The sequence below is a fragment of the Sceloporus occidentalis genome, unplaced genomic scaffold, assembly GCF_023333645.1.
Source record: "Sceloporus occidentalis isolate IW3139 unplaced genomic scaffold, rSceOcc1.0.p SCAF_5, whole genome shotgun sequence".
Classification (NCBI taxonomy): domain Eukaryota; kingdom Metazoa; phylum Chordata; class Lepidosauria; order Squamata; family Phrynosomatidae; genus Sceloporus; species Sceloporus occidentalis.
In genome coordinates this window covers 8,125,233-8,144,410 of record NW_028316985.1, presented here as the reverse complement: position 1 = coordinate 8,144,410, position 19,178 = coordinate 8,125,233, and the positions used below count along the sequence as shown (strand labels likewise).

General features: G+C 44.7%; 1 protein-coding gene across 2 annotated transcripts in view; it reads right to left on the bottom strand.

Annotated features, from left to right (window-relative positions):
• LOC149311641 (transcription initiation factor TFIID subunit 3-like) overlaps positions 1-19,178 on the bottom strand; it is a 178,404-nt gene that overhangs the window by 34,441 nt on the left and 124,785 nt on the right. The window contains exon 4 of one of the 2 annotated variants that reach the window (XM_089527524.1): positions 15,735-15,820. In XM_089527524.1, the coding sequence (XP_089383650.1) occupies positions 15,735-15,820 (86 nt within the window). The remainder of the gene's footprint in view (positions 1-15,734; positions 15,821-19,178) is intronic. The other variant, XM_089527525.1, reaches the window with a different exon arrangement.

The window sequence follows — 19,178 nt, the reverse complement described above, 5'->3', positions numbered from 1 at the left end:
CTAAAGAGTGTACATATATATTCAGTTATACACTTTTCTGAATGGATAATTCAGAAGGGGGGGAGAGAGGGAGAATCTGACACTGCTAGCATTCTCCAGCTGATGGGAAAGCTCCAGATAATGGGTTCTTGTTTTGGAGTTGGTTAAATTTGTGAAAAATCTCAGCTAATGATTTACATGAGACACTATACTCAGAACCAAAGGCAAAGAGCAGTTATCTGGCCCCACTGAGATACACATTACTTATGGCTGTGCTTAAACCATCTGATGTTGAGGACCACCAATTCTCCACTACTAATGTGCCAAGGATTGGTACCATAATTATGCTCATTGGCTACAATAGCTTATTTCCTTCCTGGAAACTCTCCAGTGACAATGGAAACACTCAATGTCTCCCTGCTTCCCCAGAAAATAGGGCATTTCCTAATTTATTGTTGTTGCATGCTTTCAAATAGTTTCTGACTTGCGGCATCTCCCATCATGAGATTTTCTTGGCAAGAGTTGTTCAGATATATCTATCCAAACTGGGCTGCTATTCCCACTGTCTACAGGGAACAACCCTTTCTGTTCTGAGCAATGGGTGCCCCTTACACAAAAGCACTGACTTATTTCAAGGAATCAAACAAGCTATCATTTGTACATAACCCCCAGGATGATTTAAGGTTGGACTGAAGGCCACTATCCCTCTCTCCAGAGGTGGAGGACGTATTAGAATGGTTTACCCACGAAGGCTGATGGAACCCATCAGGTTCCAAGAAGCCCTAGGGGGATTTATAGTTGGCAGTGCCGGTGATTCTGTCAAAGCCCTGGTTAATATGTGGAACAACAACCTTACCAGAGCTATTGACATGATCGCTCCCAAGCGTCCTTTCCAACCCGCTAAAAACTGTAACCCTTGGTATACTGAAGACCTTAGACAAATGAAGTGGGTTGGACAATGACTAGAGCTCTGTTGGCAGAAATCTCAACTCATATCCGACAAGATACTTCACTGGACCTTTCTTAAGTCCTAGCAAGTGGCGATAGATGCAGCTAAGAAATCTTTCTACTCTGCATTTATCGCATTTATGAAATCTCATCCAGCTGAGCTGTTCAGGGTAGTGAGGAATTTAACTCAACTACCTCCTACCCAGAACCCCTTATTAGATTCTTCTAAAGACTGCTGTGACACTTTCAATGACTATTTCACAGATAAAATCTCTTGGATAAGAGCCGATCTGGACAGAAGCAATTAGAGAGGCATCCAGTGCCTCTGCCATTACTGTTAGACTAGATCAATTTGAGTTGGTAAGTACTGAGGACGTGGACAAGCTCCTTAGCAGTATGAAAAAAATGACTTGCCCTCTCGACCCTTGTCCAACTTGACTGACCATCCAGGGGGTGATATGATCAAGCCGATGCTGACAAACATAATTATTGCATCTTTCAGGGAAGGCACCCTGCCTCCTTGTCTTAAGGAGGTAGTGGTTAGACCACTCCCAAAAAGCCCTCCCTGGACCCCCTGGACAGAAATAATTATAGGCCAGTATTGTTTTTGCCTTTTTTGAGGAAGGTGATCGAGAGGGCAGTCGCTAATCAACTACAAGCTGTCTTGGAAGAAACTGATGTTCTGGATCCATTTCAAATCAGATTCAGAGTGGGATACAGAATGGAAACAGCCATGGTCACCTTAGTCAATGATCTCCGCCTGGGCATCAACAAGGGAAGTGTGACCTTGTTGGTGCTCTTGGACTTTCAGCAGCCTTTGATACCATTGACCATGGTATCTTTCTGGAATGCCCGAGAGAGTTGGGTATCGGTGGCAGTCTTGGCTGAACAACTGTCGCTTGGGGACAGTTGTTCAGCCAAGAGGGAGCTTAAATCGGGCATCCCTGAAGGTGTGATTCTGTCCCAAATGCTATTTAACATTTACATGAAGCCGCTGGGCAAGATCATCGGCAGACATGGGGCAGGGTGTCAGTACGCTGATGACACCCAAATATACTTCTCTATGTCTCGGACTGATGCAGTGACTAAGGATGGCATCTCTCCTCTGAACGCCTGTCTTGGGGTGGTAATGGACTGGATGAGGAAAAAACGACTCAAGCTGAATCTAGGTAAGATGGAGGTACTTGCTATAGGAACCCCGAACCCAGGAATGGAGTTATGTCCACCAGTTCTGGATGGGGTCACACTTCCCTGAAGGACTCTGTCTGCAGTTTGGGGTGCTCCTTGACTCGTTGCTCCAGCTGACAGCTCAAGTGGATGCGACAGTCAAGAGCATCTGTTATCAGCTTCGGCTGATATGCCAACTGCGCCCCTTCCTGGAGCAGAGGGACCTTGAAACAGTAGTACACGCACTGGTACCCTCTTGATTGGACTTCTGTAACATGCTCTGCTTGGGGCTACCATTGTGCCAAGTTCGGAAACTTCAGTTGGTACAAAACATGGCAGCCAGACTGATTATGGGTACTTCTAGAATTGATCATATAACACCAGTCTTGAAGTCCCTTCACTGGCTCCCAATTAGTTTCCGGGCTAGGTACAAGGTGTTGGTGATTACAGTGCGCCCGCGTTATACATGGGTTTGAGCATATGCTCAAAGCTGCACAGGAGCGTGTAGGGTGCAAGGGGCGGTGCATCCCATTCGCATATTGATATTTGTGTGATGAACCTTGCCTGTGATTCCAGTCCGGTGGCTGATGGATGAAGATGTCAGCTATCTCTCCAACACAGGAACAGAGCGAAGCTCCAAACACAAGCTTTCGGCTTGCTTGGAAGAATGCCTGGAGAAACAGCTGCTAGATCAAAGAATCACTCTCCAGCAGTTCACTGCTAAGAGGGCTTTATTGCTTTGTTTCAAATAACACAAGCTAATCACCACTATACAAAATCTCTTACCAACCAACACACCACACTATCTCAAACTCCCACAATCCGACAGCACAGTATTTTCGCTTATATATAGAATTACCATGAGGCGACCACTAAGCCCAGCCTCTTTCTATACAAGTTGCTCTGCACCACAGACACCAATCCCTCTTGAGACTGAAGACACAGCATATTTACATTCAGTCCTGCTCAGTTGACCTTGAGCATCCGGCAGCTGCTCTGGACTCCAGCTGTAGCCAATTTAGGCTTCTGCAACCATTGCCACATCTGAACATTTTCACCTTCAATACATTAACACTCCCATGGTGTACGCCCTGTGCGCAGCCGCCACACCGCTGCGGACACAAGCCCCATTCGTTTGAATGGGGCTTGAGCATCCGCATTTTTTCTCTTACGCGGGGGGAGGGTCCCGGAATGGATCCCCCCATAAGAGAAGGGCGGACTGTACCTTTAAAGCCCTACATGGCTTTGGTCCAGAATACTTGAGGGAATGCCTTTTTCCGTATTGTCCGTCCCACACATTAAGGTCCTCTGGGAAGAATCTATTACAGCCTAAAAAAATCTAGGCTAACATCAGTTTCCTAGAGGGCCTTCTCTACTGCTGTTTCAAAATTATGCAACAACCTGCTGGAGGAGATCCGCCACATTTCCATTCTTCTTATTATTATTATTCTTTATTTATATAGCGCTGTAGATTTGCACAGCACTGTACATAAAAACAACAAATATAAAAGAGTAAACCTGCCTATGGTGTACAATCTAAGAAATGATAGGATAATACAAATAAAACACATAGCAATACAGGAAATAATTCAATAAAACAGGCAACAAAAAGAACATCAGATAGCAAGTGACAATCACGCAATGTCTGGGAATGCTTCTCTGAACAGAATGGTCTTCAACTCCGTTTTGAAGCTGGTTAAAGAAGTGATGGCCCTTGCTTGCGAGGAAAGAAGGTTCCAGGAATGAGGGGCAGCAAGTGAAAAGGGGCGAATCCTAGATTCTGACAGCTTTTAAGAAAGCACTCAAGACAGATCTCTTCCTGCATGCCTTTCCAACTTAGTTACCCCTCCCCAGATACAGAGATATAGATCTGGATACGAACCTGACATGAACATGATCACAATTATGAAAAATGCCTCCCCGTTTGCTTATTTTCCTCCAAATTCTAGTTGATTGTTTTTAATGATTTTATACTATGACTGTTTAATCCTGTTTTAGCAGTGGGAATGGGGGGTGGGTACAGGGATTGATTTCTTCTTGGATTTTATTGTAACGATGTATTTTACTGTTGTAACCCGCCCAGATTCTCTGTGATAGGGCGGGCTAGAAATAAATAAATAAATAAATAAATAAATTATTATTATTATTATTATTATTATTATTATTATTTCTAAAGGGCCCTGAAGACAGGTAGAATAATTTTAGGCATCATGTGGACAGAACTGTTTTTTATGTCATGTTTATTGGAATTTCCAATGTGCCAAAGAGTTAGGAGATATTTTTTAAAAAATGCTCCCTTGCCTGGCATCTACAAAGCAGAACAGACAGTCCCATTTTGCACTTGAAAACTCAGACAAAAAGATCAACTAGAGAAAAAGGATTTGAGTGCTCTGGTTTATTCTATTCACGTCACTCGGTAATTTTAGGAAAGGGGAAAAAACATCCAAGTGAGGAAAGATGTTGAGGCGGCCCACATTTCTAACATGACACTGACTCAACGCACTGACAATTACTCAATGCACTGTTTTATTTGCTATGTATAAATAAAGGAGAATGAAGAAGTTAAACCCACCCAACCCCAGAGTCTCTGGACAGAATAATACGTATTAAAGTAACTACAAAGCCATCAGCATTTAATTAATTAAATCCAGAAAAAAAAATTTAAATTCTGGAACCTATCCATCTATCAACTTAGGGCTCCTTCTCCCCAGAGGAGGAAAGACCAGTCTAAACAAAAAATCCATCAATATTTCTCTAAACCTGTCTATTCTCTTTGCTTAATGCAGAGAAAAGGTTGAAAATGGGCACACTAACATTTCAGAGCTGTTGCCCCACTGTTAACACTTAGCCATTCATTGCTGAGTGAGCCTTTGTGCTACAACTGGGCGAACATTCGGAGTACGAACAGCAGAAGACACTCACAGCCAGGCCTGCATTGTCTTTCTTGAGTCCCAGCTGTGTCTTAAACCTTCTCCATTTTTGTCTCCCAAGTATCACTTGTTCCCTGTCTCCCTTTCTCATTCCACAGTCAAGTTCTCCTCCAGAGCTTTCTGCTGAATGGGCAGTGTCTCACAAGGTAACCAACACCGCCCACAGCTGCATCCCACAATAGCTCCCTCCTGCTTGCATTACAGCTTGTGGAAGACTTGGTCACGGTGCCCTAACTATGGCAAACACTGGTCCGATTCATAAAAACCGTGCAGGAGGAGGGGCTTTCCAGCAGGATCCCTTTACCTGTTTCCCCACCACAAAACAGGGAACTAAATGGAATGGGTCGTGGGCAGCTTTGGCCTGTAATGCAATCTCACTGCCTGACAAGTCAATAAAGAGACAACCCTTCCCTCCTGAGCCACACATAGAGAGCCAAGGTTAGAGGCAAACACAGTTTGGATAGGCCTACACAGGGAGCTTAATGAGCCCCATTATTTGGCTATTGTGGGCAAACACTATGAAGCCAGTAATCTAAATTACCAAAGTCTGAATAACTTGCGGCTAAATGGCACACTGAGTTCAAAAGAACCCTTACAATGATCCCCTTATTTTGCCTTGCAGAGGAGAAGTATTGTCCCACCAAAAGCCTAGAGGTAAGAAGCCACTGAGAAATTCTGGCTCTTTTGAACATTTTAAGCACCAATGATATAAATAAAAACCATAACCTTCTGCAATGTCTGAATACAACACATGGATACATTTAATAAACAAAGCATTTTTATTTTAAGCTCCTCTATAAGCCATGATGTTAGACAATGATGCATAATGATTTTAAAAAAGAGGCAATGCATGAGGAAGCTCCAGATTGATTTGTCCAGTAATTTCCCTCATGATTCCCTCATGATTTTTGAATTGCCCAGCTTTGAAAATTCTGGTGTCAAGGCTCCTTCAGGCCACTTCACACTTAGGTAGTGTTACTTTGGTACCTGCTATTTTGGTAAACTCATAAAGTGAATCAGAGAGAGAGAGAGAGAGAGAATCGCCTTACTCCTGGGGAGAAAAGCTGAGAAGCAGCAGCAGTTAGCCCTAGGTCCCTAGTCCACATTTTCTGTGCATTTGTTTTTTATAGGAGTAGAATTCAGTGATGTAGCTGTGTCAGTCTGGAATATCAGTATGCAAAGGGATCTTTTAGCACCTTTGAGACTAACAGTGTAGAAGAAGCTGTAGCATACAACATACAGGATGTTGTAGAATACCTGGTTAATCTAAATGAATATAAGTCTCCAGGACCTGATGGACTACATCCAAGAGTATTAAAAGAGCTTGCTAATGTAATATCAGAGCCATTGGCAATAATCTTTCAGAACTCCTGGAGAACGGGAGAAGTCCCAGCAGACTGGAGGGCAAACGTTGTCCCCATCTTCAAAAAGGGAAAAAAAGAGGATCCAAACAATGATCGTCTATGCCAGGAAAGATTCTAAACAGATCATTAAACAGAGAGTCTGTGATCATCTAGAAGGCAATTCCATAATCACAAATAGTCAATATGGGTTTCAGAGAAACAAGTCATGCCAGACAAATCTGATCTCTTTTTCTGATAAAATTACCAGCTTGGTAGATGAAGGGAATGCTGTGGATATAGTATATTTGTTTTCAGTAAGGCCTTTGACAAGGTTTTCCATGACATTCTTGCAACAAGCTTGTAAAATGTAGGCTAGACAAGGTAACTGTTACATGGATTTGGCCGAACCCCAAGGGTGCTCAACAATGGCACCTTTTCATGCTGGAGAGAAGTGACCAGTGGGGTCCCACAGGGCTCTGTCCTGGGCCCAGTGTTATTCAACATCTTTATCAATGACTTGGATGACAGAATTAGGGGCATACTTATCAAATTTGCAGATGACACCAAATTAGGAGGTGTAGCTAACACACCAGAGGACAGGATTAAAATTCAAAATGACCTGAATAGACTAGAAAGCTGGGCCAAAGCTAACAAAATGAACTTCAACAGGGAGAAATGTAAAGTACTACACTTAGGGCATAAAAATGAAATGCACAGATATAGGATGGGGGACACCTGGCTGAACGAGACTACGTGTGAAAGGGATCTAGGAGTCCAAGTAGACCACAAGTTGAACATGAGTTGACAGTGTGATGTGGCAGCTAAAAAGGCCAATGCAATTTTAGGCTGCATCAACAATTAATTAATAATAATAATTTGTTTTATTTATATACCGCTATTCCAAAGATCATAGCGGTGAACAGCAAGTAAGCTAATTTGCCCCCAACAGTCTGGGTACTCATTTTAGCGACCTCAGAAGGATGCAAGCCTGAGTCGAGCTTGGGCCCTTTTGCTGGTCTTGAACTCGCAACCTTGTGGTTTTGAGTGAATGGCTGCAGTACAGGCATTAAACCACTGTGCCACCAGTATAGTATAGTGTCTAGATCAAGGGAAGTAATAGTGCCACTCAGTGGTACCCCGGGATACGAATGCGCCGCCTTACGAAATTTCCGGGTTACGAAAAAAATCTATTTAAAAAAACTGTTCCGCGTTACGAATGTTTTTTCGGGTTACGAAAAAACTTTTGGTGCTTTTCGGCGCTATTTCGCACCAAATCGCGGCTTTTCCCCATTAGCGCCTATGGGTTTTTCGGCTTACGAAGCCTTTCGGGTTACGAAAGCGGCGGCGGAACGAATTATTTTCGTAACCCGGGGTACCACTGTATTCTGCTCTGGTCAGGCCCCACCTGGAATACTGTGTCCAGTTCTGGGCACCACAATTCAAAAAGGACATTGAGAAACTAGAACGTGTGCAAAGGAGGGTGACTAAAATGGTGAAGGGTCTGGAAACCATGCCCTATGAGGAAAGACTCAGGGAGCTGGGCATGTTAAGCCTGGAGAAGAGAAGGTTAAGAGGTGATATGATGGCCCTGTTTAATTATTTGAAGGGATGTCATATTGAGGGGGAAGCAAGCTTGTTTTCTGCTGCTCCAGAGAACAGGACCTGGAACAATGGATGCAAGCTACAGGAAAAGAGATTGCACCTCAACATTAAGAGGAACTTCCTGACAGTAAGGGCTGTTCGACAGTGGAACAAACTCCCTCGGAGTGTAGTGGAGTCTCCTTCCTTGGAGGTCTTTAAACAGAGGCTGGATGGCCATCAGTTGGGTATGCTTTGATTGTGATTTCCTGCATGGCTTGGACTGGATGGCCCTTGTGGTCTCTTCCAAGTCTATGATTCTATAAGCCAGGGGTCGGCAACCTCTGGCCCGCGGGCCGGATGCGGCCCGCGGAGGCCTGCCACCTGCCCCTGGCTGCTGTTGCCGCCGCCGCAGCCGCCCGTCACAGCTTTTCGCCGCTCTGGGCGCCGCCATTTTGGGCGGCAAAATGGCGGCGCCCAGAGCAGCGAAAAGCCGCGATGGGCAGCCACGGCGGCAGCGGCAGCGGGCCTTTAGGAGGCCCGCTGCCGTCCCTGGGGCCCTCCAGGAGGGCTCCGAGAGCGGCAGGGGGCCTCTGGGGGGCCCGCTGCCGTCCCTGGGGCCCTCCAGCAGGGCTCCGAGGGCGGCAGGGGGCCTCTGGGGGGCCCGCTGTCGTCCCTGGGGCCCTCCAGGAGGGCTCCGAGAGCGGCAGGGGGCCTCTGGGGGGCCCGCTGCCATCCCTGGGGCCCTCCAGGAGGGCTCCGAGGGCGGCAGGGGACCTCTGGGGGACCCTTTGCAGTCCCTGGGGCCCTCCAGGAGGGCTCCGAGGGCGGCAGGGGGCCTCTGGGGGCCCGGTGCCATACCTGGGGCCCTCCAGGAGGGCTCCGAGGGGGGCAGGGGGCCTCTGGGGGCCCCGCTGCCGTCCCTGGGGCCCTCCAGGAGGGTTCCGAGGGCGGCAGGGGGCCTCTGGGGGGCCCGCTGTCGTCCCTGGGGCCCTCCAGGAGGGCTCCGAGAGCGGCAGGGGGCCTCTGGGGGACCCTTTGCAGTCCCTGGGGCCCTCCAGGAGGGCTCCGAGGGCGGCAGGGGGCCTCTGGGGGCCCGCTGCCATACCTGGGGCCCTCCAGGAGGGCTCCGAGGGCGGCAGGGGGCCTCTGGGGGCCCCGCTGCCGTCCCTGGGGCCCTCCAGGAGGGCTCCGAGGGCGGCAGGGGGCCTCTGGGGGGCCCGCTGCCGTCCCTGGGGCCCTCCAGCAGGGCTCCGAGGGCGGCAGGGGGCCTCTGGGGGCCCGCTGCCGTCCCTGGGGCCCTCTAGGAGGGTTCCGAGGGCGGCAGGGGGCCTCTGGGGGGCCCGCTGCCATCCCTGGGGCCCTCCAGGAGGGCTCCGAGAGCAGCAGGGGGCCTCTGGGGGGCCTGCTGCCGTCCCTGGGGCCCTCCAGCAGGGCTCCGAGAGCGGCAGGGGGCCTCTGGGGGGCCCGCTGCCGTCCCTGGGGCCCTCCAGCAGGGCTCCGAGGGTGACAGTGGGCCTCTGGGGGGCCCGCTGCCGTCCCTGGGGCCCTCCAGGAGGGCTGCGAGGGCGGCAGGGGGCCTCTGCGGGACCCTTTGCAGTCCCTGGGGCCCTCCAGGAGGGCTCCGAGGGTGGCAGGGGGCCTCTGGGGGCCCGCTGCCATACCTGGGGCCCTCCTGGAGGGCTCCGAGGGCGGCAGGGGGCCTCTGGGGGGCCCGCTGTCGTCCCTGGGGCCCTCCAGGAGGGCTCTGAGAGCGGCAGGGGGCCTCTGGGGGGCCCGCTGCCGTCCCTGGAGCCCTCCAGGAGGGCTCCGAGGGCGGCAGGGGGCCTCTGGGGGACCCTTTGCAGTCCCTGGGGCCCTCCAGGAGGGCTCCGAGGGCGGCAGGGGGCCTCTGGGGGCCCGCTGCCATACCTGGGGCCCTCCAGGAGGGCTCCGACGGTGGCAGGGGGCCTCTGGGAGGCCCGGTGCCGTTGCTGGGGCCCTCCAGGGGGCCCTCCAGCACTGGCGGCCCCCACCAGCTTTTTTTGCCGATCTCTGACGGGGCCTGGGGCCCCTTCAGGGGCCAGCAAAGATGGGGAGGCGTGGCCCCTGGAGGGTGGAAGCTCCGCCCCCGGCATGTGGCCCCGCCCCGGAGGGTGGAAGCTCCACCCCCGGCACGCGGCCCCACCCCATAGGGTGGAAGCTCCACCCCCTGCATGTGGCCCCGCCCCAGAGGGTTGAAGCTCCACCCCTGGCTTCGGCCCCCCAGTCGCCTGAGGGACACCAACCCGGCCCCCGGCTCAAAAAGGTTGCCTACCCCTGCTATAAGCTATCGTAGACTTGGTCTGTTTGCACAGATGCAGGGAGTGAAATGATGCCCTTGGTGCCACAACAAACTACAAACCCTAGGATTCCACAAGATGCAGCCATTACAGTTAAAATGACGTTAAACTGCATTAATTTTGCAGTGTGGTAGCAGCCAAGAACTCTCCCTTTTCAATAAAATCAAAGGAGAGCAAAAATATGGCAGTATTATACCCCCAGACAGCCTAGCGCAGACAGCAGTACATAAAAATCTTTTTTTTTCTTTGATTGTTGTTGTTGTTGTTGTTGTTGTTGTTGTTGTGGAAGTCTTGTAGAGTGTATTTTCTTCATTTTGTGTGAAAGCAAGAATGCATAGGATTGATTAAGCCTTAAGCAAGTGTGCATATGCTCAATCAATCCATTATGGCTTAACTATTAAAGCATAACTAATTTATTAAACACATGCATGCCTGCTTTAGGAGCAGGTTTGAGAAAGTATTTGAAAAATTCTACATTCGGCACAAGAATCCCAATGACCAGAAGCCATTTTGTAATCTTCCTCAATTAGTTAGTGATCTATCAGGTAACCACACTATATTCTGCCCACCCTAGTGCAAGCCACTAATCAAATTTCTTAGTGCCATAATGTCAAGAGAGCCTTTTCTTTATAGGAAATATGAATATGTCTGCTAAAAAAAAAGTTAACCAGACAATAGTTGAAACAAACCACTCTGTGACAACAATACAGGGTATATGTTCAAATATCTATTGGCAATTTAAGCTCAGTAACTCCACACCAGCCTTTTCTAGATAACCAATCTGAAATGCTTCCCTACAGAGACTGAATAGGTGTTCTTGTGACTTGATAACACAAGAGAACACTCACACATGCACCAGAAGCTCATTCAATTCATACAGAAAAGCAGTCAGAAATTTCTTTAAAAGCCAGCAAACCAATGTCCTGGATCCATTAAGGATAAAATCTTTCACAACAAATTAAATAAAACAATTTATAGAGGCCTGCACTTGAGATAAAATAGATTTACGGGCTGACCTCTTATTCATTTAAAGAACAAAATTAGCTTTAATTGTATTAGAATGGAATCCAGTAAATTTCTTCTAATGTGGCATTTATGCAAGTGTTGCTGTAATTGTTTACTATAAAAGGTAGAAATGCTCTGATTATAATCTATTTTCCACTTGGTCTTACTACGCAGTCAAGGCACTTGAGGGGAAAAAAATTGAAATTTAACACTTCCTCTAGACGGTGCTATCATTATTGAGAAGAGTTACATTGGAATCTCCACTGACCTGAGCACCCACATCTAAAACACTACAGAAGAAATTGATTTTGTAAAAAGCTAGCAGATATTTATACAGAGCTGGTCTTTCCCCTAGAGTACTGCTAGGTAATCATTAAAAATATTGTAATTGTATGAATACTTGTGAATTAAACAGCAAGAGTAAAGAAAAAGTGTTTTCTCTGACTTTAGTTAGGAGCTAATGACTTTGTAAAACTGCTAATCCCAGGATTCCATAGGATAGAGCTACAGCATTTAAAGTGGTGTAGATGCACCGTCAGAAGCAGCATTCCTCAGTGTGAAAAAAGAATGCATCTTCTAAGATGGTACATACAAAATATAGTTCATGCAAATCTTCCCATTAAAAATAATTACAAGTAAAAACACTGCTCAGTCATTTAAAGTAAAGCTATCTTGCAGTAACTGTACCATCCAGCAGCACAGCAAACAACAGATTTACATAAAACAAGATCAAAAAGTCCTCCCCCAAATAGTCTTCTTGGTGCCAAAAAGAACTTCAGTTTGCTGAGGAGAGAGTTCTAGAGCCAGGACACTATCACAGAAAAGATCTCTATCCTCAGTTACCATCTGCTTGACTCCTGAGAAGGGCATTATCTTAATGCCTGGAATGGTTCGGTTGAGAGAATGTTGCTCTAGAATATGTGGCTGAGACAACAAATTTAGAGTGCATCTACATTGATTGGAATATTCAGCTTACCTTTGGGTTTCACTGATCCGCAGTGACCATGGGCTTGTCTCCACACACCAAGGAAGGTTCAGGAGAACTGTCCACATCATTCTTCCTTTCGAACACACCCTGGTCTATTAAATCACAGTATATGCAGCCACACGACCATGGCCCCCAAGGTTTTTTAATTCCCCCCCCCCCAAGCGTGTAAATGTACATATTTCTGAACTCCTCACCTTGGCCTCACACTGACATGGAGGCCACTATGGAGAGTGGTCTACACACTGAGGTGAATATCTGGGTTTCTGCTCAAAACCAGGATAAATCTCCACTTTTCTTCCTCCAGATGAAAGGCTTTAGGTGATAAAAAGCCCAGATCCACCCTGTGTATTGTTTGGATAGATGACTGTGAAAACTAGGTGAGACCATTTTAATTGGCCTGTGTAGCCTAAATCTGCTTACGGGAGCCAACAACTCACCTGACTCCTAGCTTAAGAAGGAGCAGGGAGAGCAGAAGGGAAGGGCTAGAGAAAGAATAGAGAAGGAAGGGAAGTTATACAGCACAGTCTTAATGAGGAACTTGGCATATTTCTGAATGGAGGGGACAGAAGTGGATATACACTTGGGCTGCAGTACCGGACACCAAACACTCAGTACCAGCTCTCCATTAGATAAAGCAAAGCCAGGAATTTAGATGAATATTTAAACAATGTAAAGGATTAGAAATCTCCATCTATTGTTCTCTGTTAGTCTAAATAGCAAAGGACAAACTCTGAGAAAGCATGCTACTTTCTTATCCAAAAAAGGCTCTGTAAGACGGAACTGATGGACCTTAATAGAAACAGTCGGGAGGATGTTTGACCAGTTACCTTAATATACTTATTTGGTGCAAGCCATTTTAATTTCCATCTTTCTAGCAGCATGTGTAAATCCTTTAAATCGACCTGTTTCTTTTCAGATTTATATAAAAAAGATTTTTACATTGTTTCCTCTCCCTCATCCCCAAATATTAATCAAATGGCCAAGTTTAGGAAGTTGTAGAAATGCCAGCCACATAGAATATAAAATCCACAGAAAGCAGTAAGCTTGTATTATGAATGTTGTTGCCTTTTACTTTAAAAGATCTGAACTAGATCATTTTAGGCGAGCCCTTCTAGACTGGACTGGGCACTTCATTAGGCTAGTAAGCACTACATCAGGGACGACAAACTTATAATCCTCCAGATGTTGGACTGGATTCTCATCAGTCCTTGCCAGCGTCAATGGTGATGGACAATGGGAGCAATAGTCCAATAGCATCTGGAAGGTTACAGACGTTGCCCACCCTGTACTAGAAGAGACTTTTCTGTTGCAGCTTCCTCCCTAAGACAAATACTGAGATCTTTTCTTTCCTTTGAAAAACAAGCTGATGATTCTGCTTTTTAAAAATGAAACTTTGGTACCTGAGAATTGAATATTTTAATGTTGCTCTGCTACTGCTATTTTGTTATTACACTGTTAAATGATTTTTTTCCTTTTTAAATAAATCTTTGCTGCATGCTTTAGGTTTTATGTGGCTCTTTGCTATAATGAAAAATAAACATTAAATAAAATGCATTAATACAGAGCAGTTGAAGTCCCTGAATTCTCACTGAATGTACTGTCATGTCTGATGGTTGATCCTTATCCTGTGAAGTGCAAACCATTGCAATCTTCTCTGACTCATTTGCCAATGGCAGATTGTGTCAGTTTCCCACTTCGCCATCTTGCTATTTAAACAGATTCCACCCCTTTATGCACCAACTGTGACCATGCATGCTGTGCTGAACCTGTTGCTAATGGTTATAGCTCTTGAGGAGGCAGCACTGCACAACACCCTCCCTTCCACAACCAAATTCAAATTTTCCCAAGTCCAGAGATCTACCTGCTGTGTCTGCACTTCTAGTTTCTCTTCCCTCCATCTCTCTGGATCACATCTTTTCCCAACTCATCTTGGGACCATACCAAGCCTCTCCTGATCTGAACCCAGACCCGACCCAACCTCACGTGATGCATACCCACTCAGTCTAGCAGCAGTAGTCTCTCTTGTTCTTGGATAGAGTAGCTGGGCTTGGGTGATACCATACTGACCAGACTCTAGGCAGGGCTGGACCCTATACTTTCTGAAGCTCCTCTACTTATATAATCTCTTCCCCTATTCACTGCTTCTCTCTTTCTCATCTTGAGTGGTTGGACTTGGGTAGCTCTGCACTGGAATGACACTGCCTCATTGCTTGTCTCCTCAAGCTTGTCAGTCTCTCCTCTGTTCTCTACTTGCTCAGCCACTGATGGCTGGATTGCTTGGTTTGGTCTAATGCTTTGCAGCTGCAGTATAATTGAATTTTTGCTGCTCTGCTCTGTTGTTCTCTGCACATTGCTTTCTCAAACCCACAGAGGCAGGCATAGCAAGAGAAGGAAGCATGATTCCATGCCAGGCTGATGAGACTTTGTCTTCCAACCACCCTCCTCCCCTGGTTAGGACATGGCCCAATGAGGAAAAGTCAAATCCTCATTTTAGTTGTAAAGAAAAGAAACCATGATTTTGTTGCTGATAAGGAATTACATACAAGTATTAATTCTACACTCTGGACTAACTTAGAGTGCCCCCAGAGTGCCAAATGGATGGCTCTCAAATTGAACCAGTTGATTGGGTATGTTCACTGGCCTTGACCTACATGCTCTTGACAGTAGTTTCCTTATCAGTTAGGCTCTCATCTGTCATGATCTGTACATGCAGTGAGTCTTGCAGGGCCCCTCCCATTTTAGATGCTAAGGGTTTAGTCGTCATCAGAAGGAGCTTATCATTTTCATGGAAAAGGTTAAAAAAGAAATGGGGAGGGAGGATTCTGGGGAATTGTTGTGTGTGGGTTTTTTGTGGGTTTTTCGGGCTATGTGGCCATGTTCTAGAAGATTTTCTTCCTGATGTTTCGCCAGCATCTGTGGCTGGCATTTTCAGAGAAAGGAAGAAAATCTTCTAGAACATGCCCACATAGCCTGAAAAACCCACAAAAAACCATGGATGCCGGCCATGAAAGCCTTCAACTTCAAATTGTTGTGGGTGTTTGGATACAATTTTGGGGTGATTTTATTCCTAAAATCATGCCATATTTTAAACAATGGGGGGGGGGGGTAAGGGACTTGGAGGCCACAAAAGTGGATTTGACATGCAGCAATGGTTGACAGGCCACAATTTCCCCACCTTGTCCCTAGTATAACCTTGCTCTCCTTTAGAGGGCAGAGCAAAATAACTGTCTAGATTTCCTCCCCTTCCAGAAATAGTAGTTTGAACATGCCTTCTAAGGGGATCCTCACTGATTGAAAACAGAAAGTATTAATTATTATAGGAAATATTACGTATGTTCAAGGAATATACTAATTAGAAAACAGGGCAAAGTTTATTGAGTGCTGCTTAATACAAGCAGGAAAGAAAGACATCTGACAAAATCACCCACAACTCATGCCTATCAAGATTTCATCATGTAAAATTACTTGGACTTACATTTTGTCCTGACCAGCTCCCACTTTCAATGTCAGCCTGGGAATCACAGGAGATGGTGCAGGAACAACAGGTTCCACTTTGATCTGCTAAAGGAAACATATTTCACTGTGAAAAATATGCTGCATACTTTACAAAGAAAAAATCACATTGACTGGATCTATACAGGACATCATATAATGAGAAATATTGTATATAGATTCACCGTAGAACAGATTCCAGCTGAAGTCATAGAAAGCCATTTGGGAAAGATTACAACATGCCCCTAACTACCTAGTAGATGATGCATTGGCATTTGTTATTGTGTGCCTTCAAGTCGCTTCCAAATTATAGAAACCCTAAGACAAGATCTGTATGGGGAGGAGATGCATTTCACCCAAAGGGTGTCACAACTGAAAAGGGTCTGTCTGGACACCAACCACATAACTACAGATTTCTAAGCAGCAAGTTGACAGTACCTAACTGAAATCAACATAGTAACTTTTCAAAATGAAGTACTACCAATGTTGGTGAGTCTTGAACTTGTTTATTGGATGAAGTTCTTTGACTACTAGTATGCCACTGTGCATGGGAACGTTCCTTACTCTGTATTTACAAATTTGAAGAAAATAATATTTAAAAAATGGCTCTTATCAAGTGGTAGCCTTTACTTTCTCGGTTGTTTAGGACCTTCCATCTGAAATTGGCCTTTTCCTTAAGAATCCTAAAAAGGCACCTTCACTAACACTTTGCAAAACCATTCACATATAATTGGCTGAGAGCAGGTTAATAAATCAGCAAGGAGCCTTAATAAAAAATAATTAATCACCTTGCTTTCTGTCTTTGGCTTTATGATGGAATGTGACAATTCACAAAGGAGATTACCTTTCTACAACATTGTTCATTGCCATTTAGGCAACATACAAGAATGGTATTTGGCAAATAACCATGTTAAGAATCATCTTGCAGGATCAAAATAAACCAGTTGCTTCTGGGCATGCACAAGTAGTGCATGAAGACAATGGTTTTCCTATCATGTTTGTCCCCAGAAGCTGGTATCCAGAGATACAGTGCTTGAATTTCATTTGGCTACCCTGACTAGTAGTCGTCCAGAGGTTGAAGAAGATTTTTGGACAATTAAATGCAGAACCTCCCAGTCAGGGGTCATTTTGAGTGGGAGACTTGGGAAAGTGTAGTCCCAAAGAATAACTTTTTACAGTTCTTTGCCAAGCTTTCTCAGACAGTAGCCATCACTACTTGTATTAGTAAATGTCATAAGCCAAACACTAGATAAAAGCACTTCATTTTCTTAACTTTGGAATCTGTTTAATGACTGAATTTGCACTGCAAAAATAAAGCAGCTTGACATTGCTTTAATTGCCACGGTTCAGTGCTAGGAATTCTAGGATTTATAGTTTTGTAAAATATTTAACCTTCCCTATAGGAACATTCTAGTGCAACAACAAACCACAGATCCCAGGATTCCATAGGATGGATCCATGACAATTAAAGCGGTGTCAAACTGCATTATTTCTGCTGTGCAAAGTCAGCCAAAGTATTCCTAAAATCAAATAGAGAGAAAAAAGAAGGCAGCCAAACATATTAATGTTTAGTTAACCTCTCAAATGTAGCCTACCGTCAGTTGCTTTATGATATTCTTCAGCCACACAAGGTACTGATTGTATGAACACCACGCAAAACAGCTTTTAAGAAATAATTTTAAAGGAAACTTTTAAAGCAGAAATTGCAATCAATTAGAAGAGAATGGATGGAAAACATTTTTCCCCTTTCAATGACCAGTTTTCAAGGATAGAGATTCCCTCACACACTGTCTTACTTCTGGAATCAACTTTTCAGATCACCTTAATTTTTATGCAATTGTCACAATGGGGAATCAATGATAAATTCATAATTCTATATTTAAAGAACTGGAGACTAGGAGTTAGAGTTGAATATATGTGTTAAGTGCATGTGAAAGACTATGTGTGTATGTGCGTGCGTGAGAGAGAGAGAAAGAGAGAGAGAGACAGAGACAGAGATAGACTGATCTTTTTTAAAAAAATAAAATGAAATAACCAGGATGTTAAGGGGACATGAACTAGTGGTGGTTAAAAATTAAAGAGCTGCAATTCTGAAGTAATACTGAGAATTCAGGCCAGTAGAAGAGCATTTACAGTGGATTACTAAGCTTCCCAAATCACCAAAGAGGTAAAGTCCAGCAATATAAGACTCCTTTGTAGCTAACTAAAAATACATTGTCAGTGGATTTGTCCAGTTTTATGTATAAGCAATACTTCTTTCACCTGAACTAATACTAGTAGTCATATAAGCCCCTTATTGCCATGTGCTGCATTTTTTTCCCTTTTTACTAATCTTCAAGGATTTAGCTTCTTTGCCACATACCTCAGGGCACCAACTGATAAAGCTCTAACTCTCCGTTTTTCCAGGACACCAGCAGAGCAGCCTTGCAAAAAATGAAAATCACTCAAGAGATTTAAAAGGGGGGAAATTTATTTTTAAAATCCTGACTTGCAGCAAAGAGGTGGACTTTTTCTGTCTATTTTTTTCTCTCAAAAAGGCTTATCTGTCAAGATCAGTTTAAATTTTAATTCTATCTAGGGACTCTTTCATGCAGTCTAGCTTTAAAGTTTATCTTTTGACAGGGACTTTTCACCAAGGTAACAGGAAGCTTTGTCAATGTAATCTGCCCAAGCTTATATTGCTTTTCCTATAATACAATATATTTTAGGGCTATAAAGAATAGACTTTTAATAGGTTATATCATAACATTATAGTCCTAATGGTACACTGAATTACAAAAAAATAATGATCAGTATTGGAAGACAACCATTTCATTTTGTCTAGATACAGCTTAATCATTTGAGAATTGGTGCACATGTCACTGTTCTGGACAGTATCTGTGAAAAACATTAATGCTTTAGATAACAATTAGCAACAATATCCCTATGCAAAGACTACTGCAATGTACAGTATAAGTACTGATTTATGCGTGAATTCAATTCTATACCTAACTGGAATATTATAAGTATGAAAGAGAGGTTCTTAAGTCAAAAACTTCAATAAAAAAAAAGTTTGGGAGAGAACATGAGGGCAAATGGATGGTAGATGGAAAAATACGAAAACACACTGCCTGAATTCTCTTTCTATTCCAAATGACCTTATTTTCTCACTAACAGAACTACCCTCTTTCATCTATGTCCCCACAAAGATCTAAAACTTTCTCTTCTCCTGCTCTTCACCTTCCAAATACCCCAAAACCCTGCAAAACCTATTCTCCTTCAGAGGAGGAATGCTGTATCTATGAAATCAGGGGCAATATAAACCCAAGGAAAGCAAGGTGATGGGAACTTCTCTCTCACTCCAAAACACTAAAACACATGGGTAGATTACAGGAACCCGGGAGTACCTGATAAGACAACACTGCAATGTATTTATGATAATTTTATG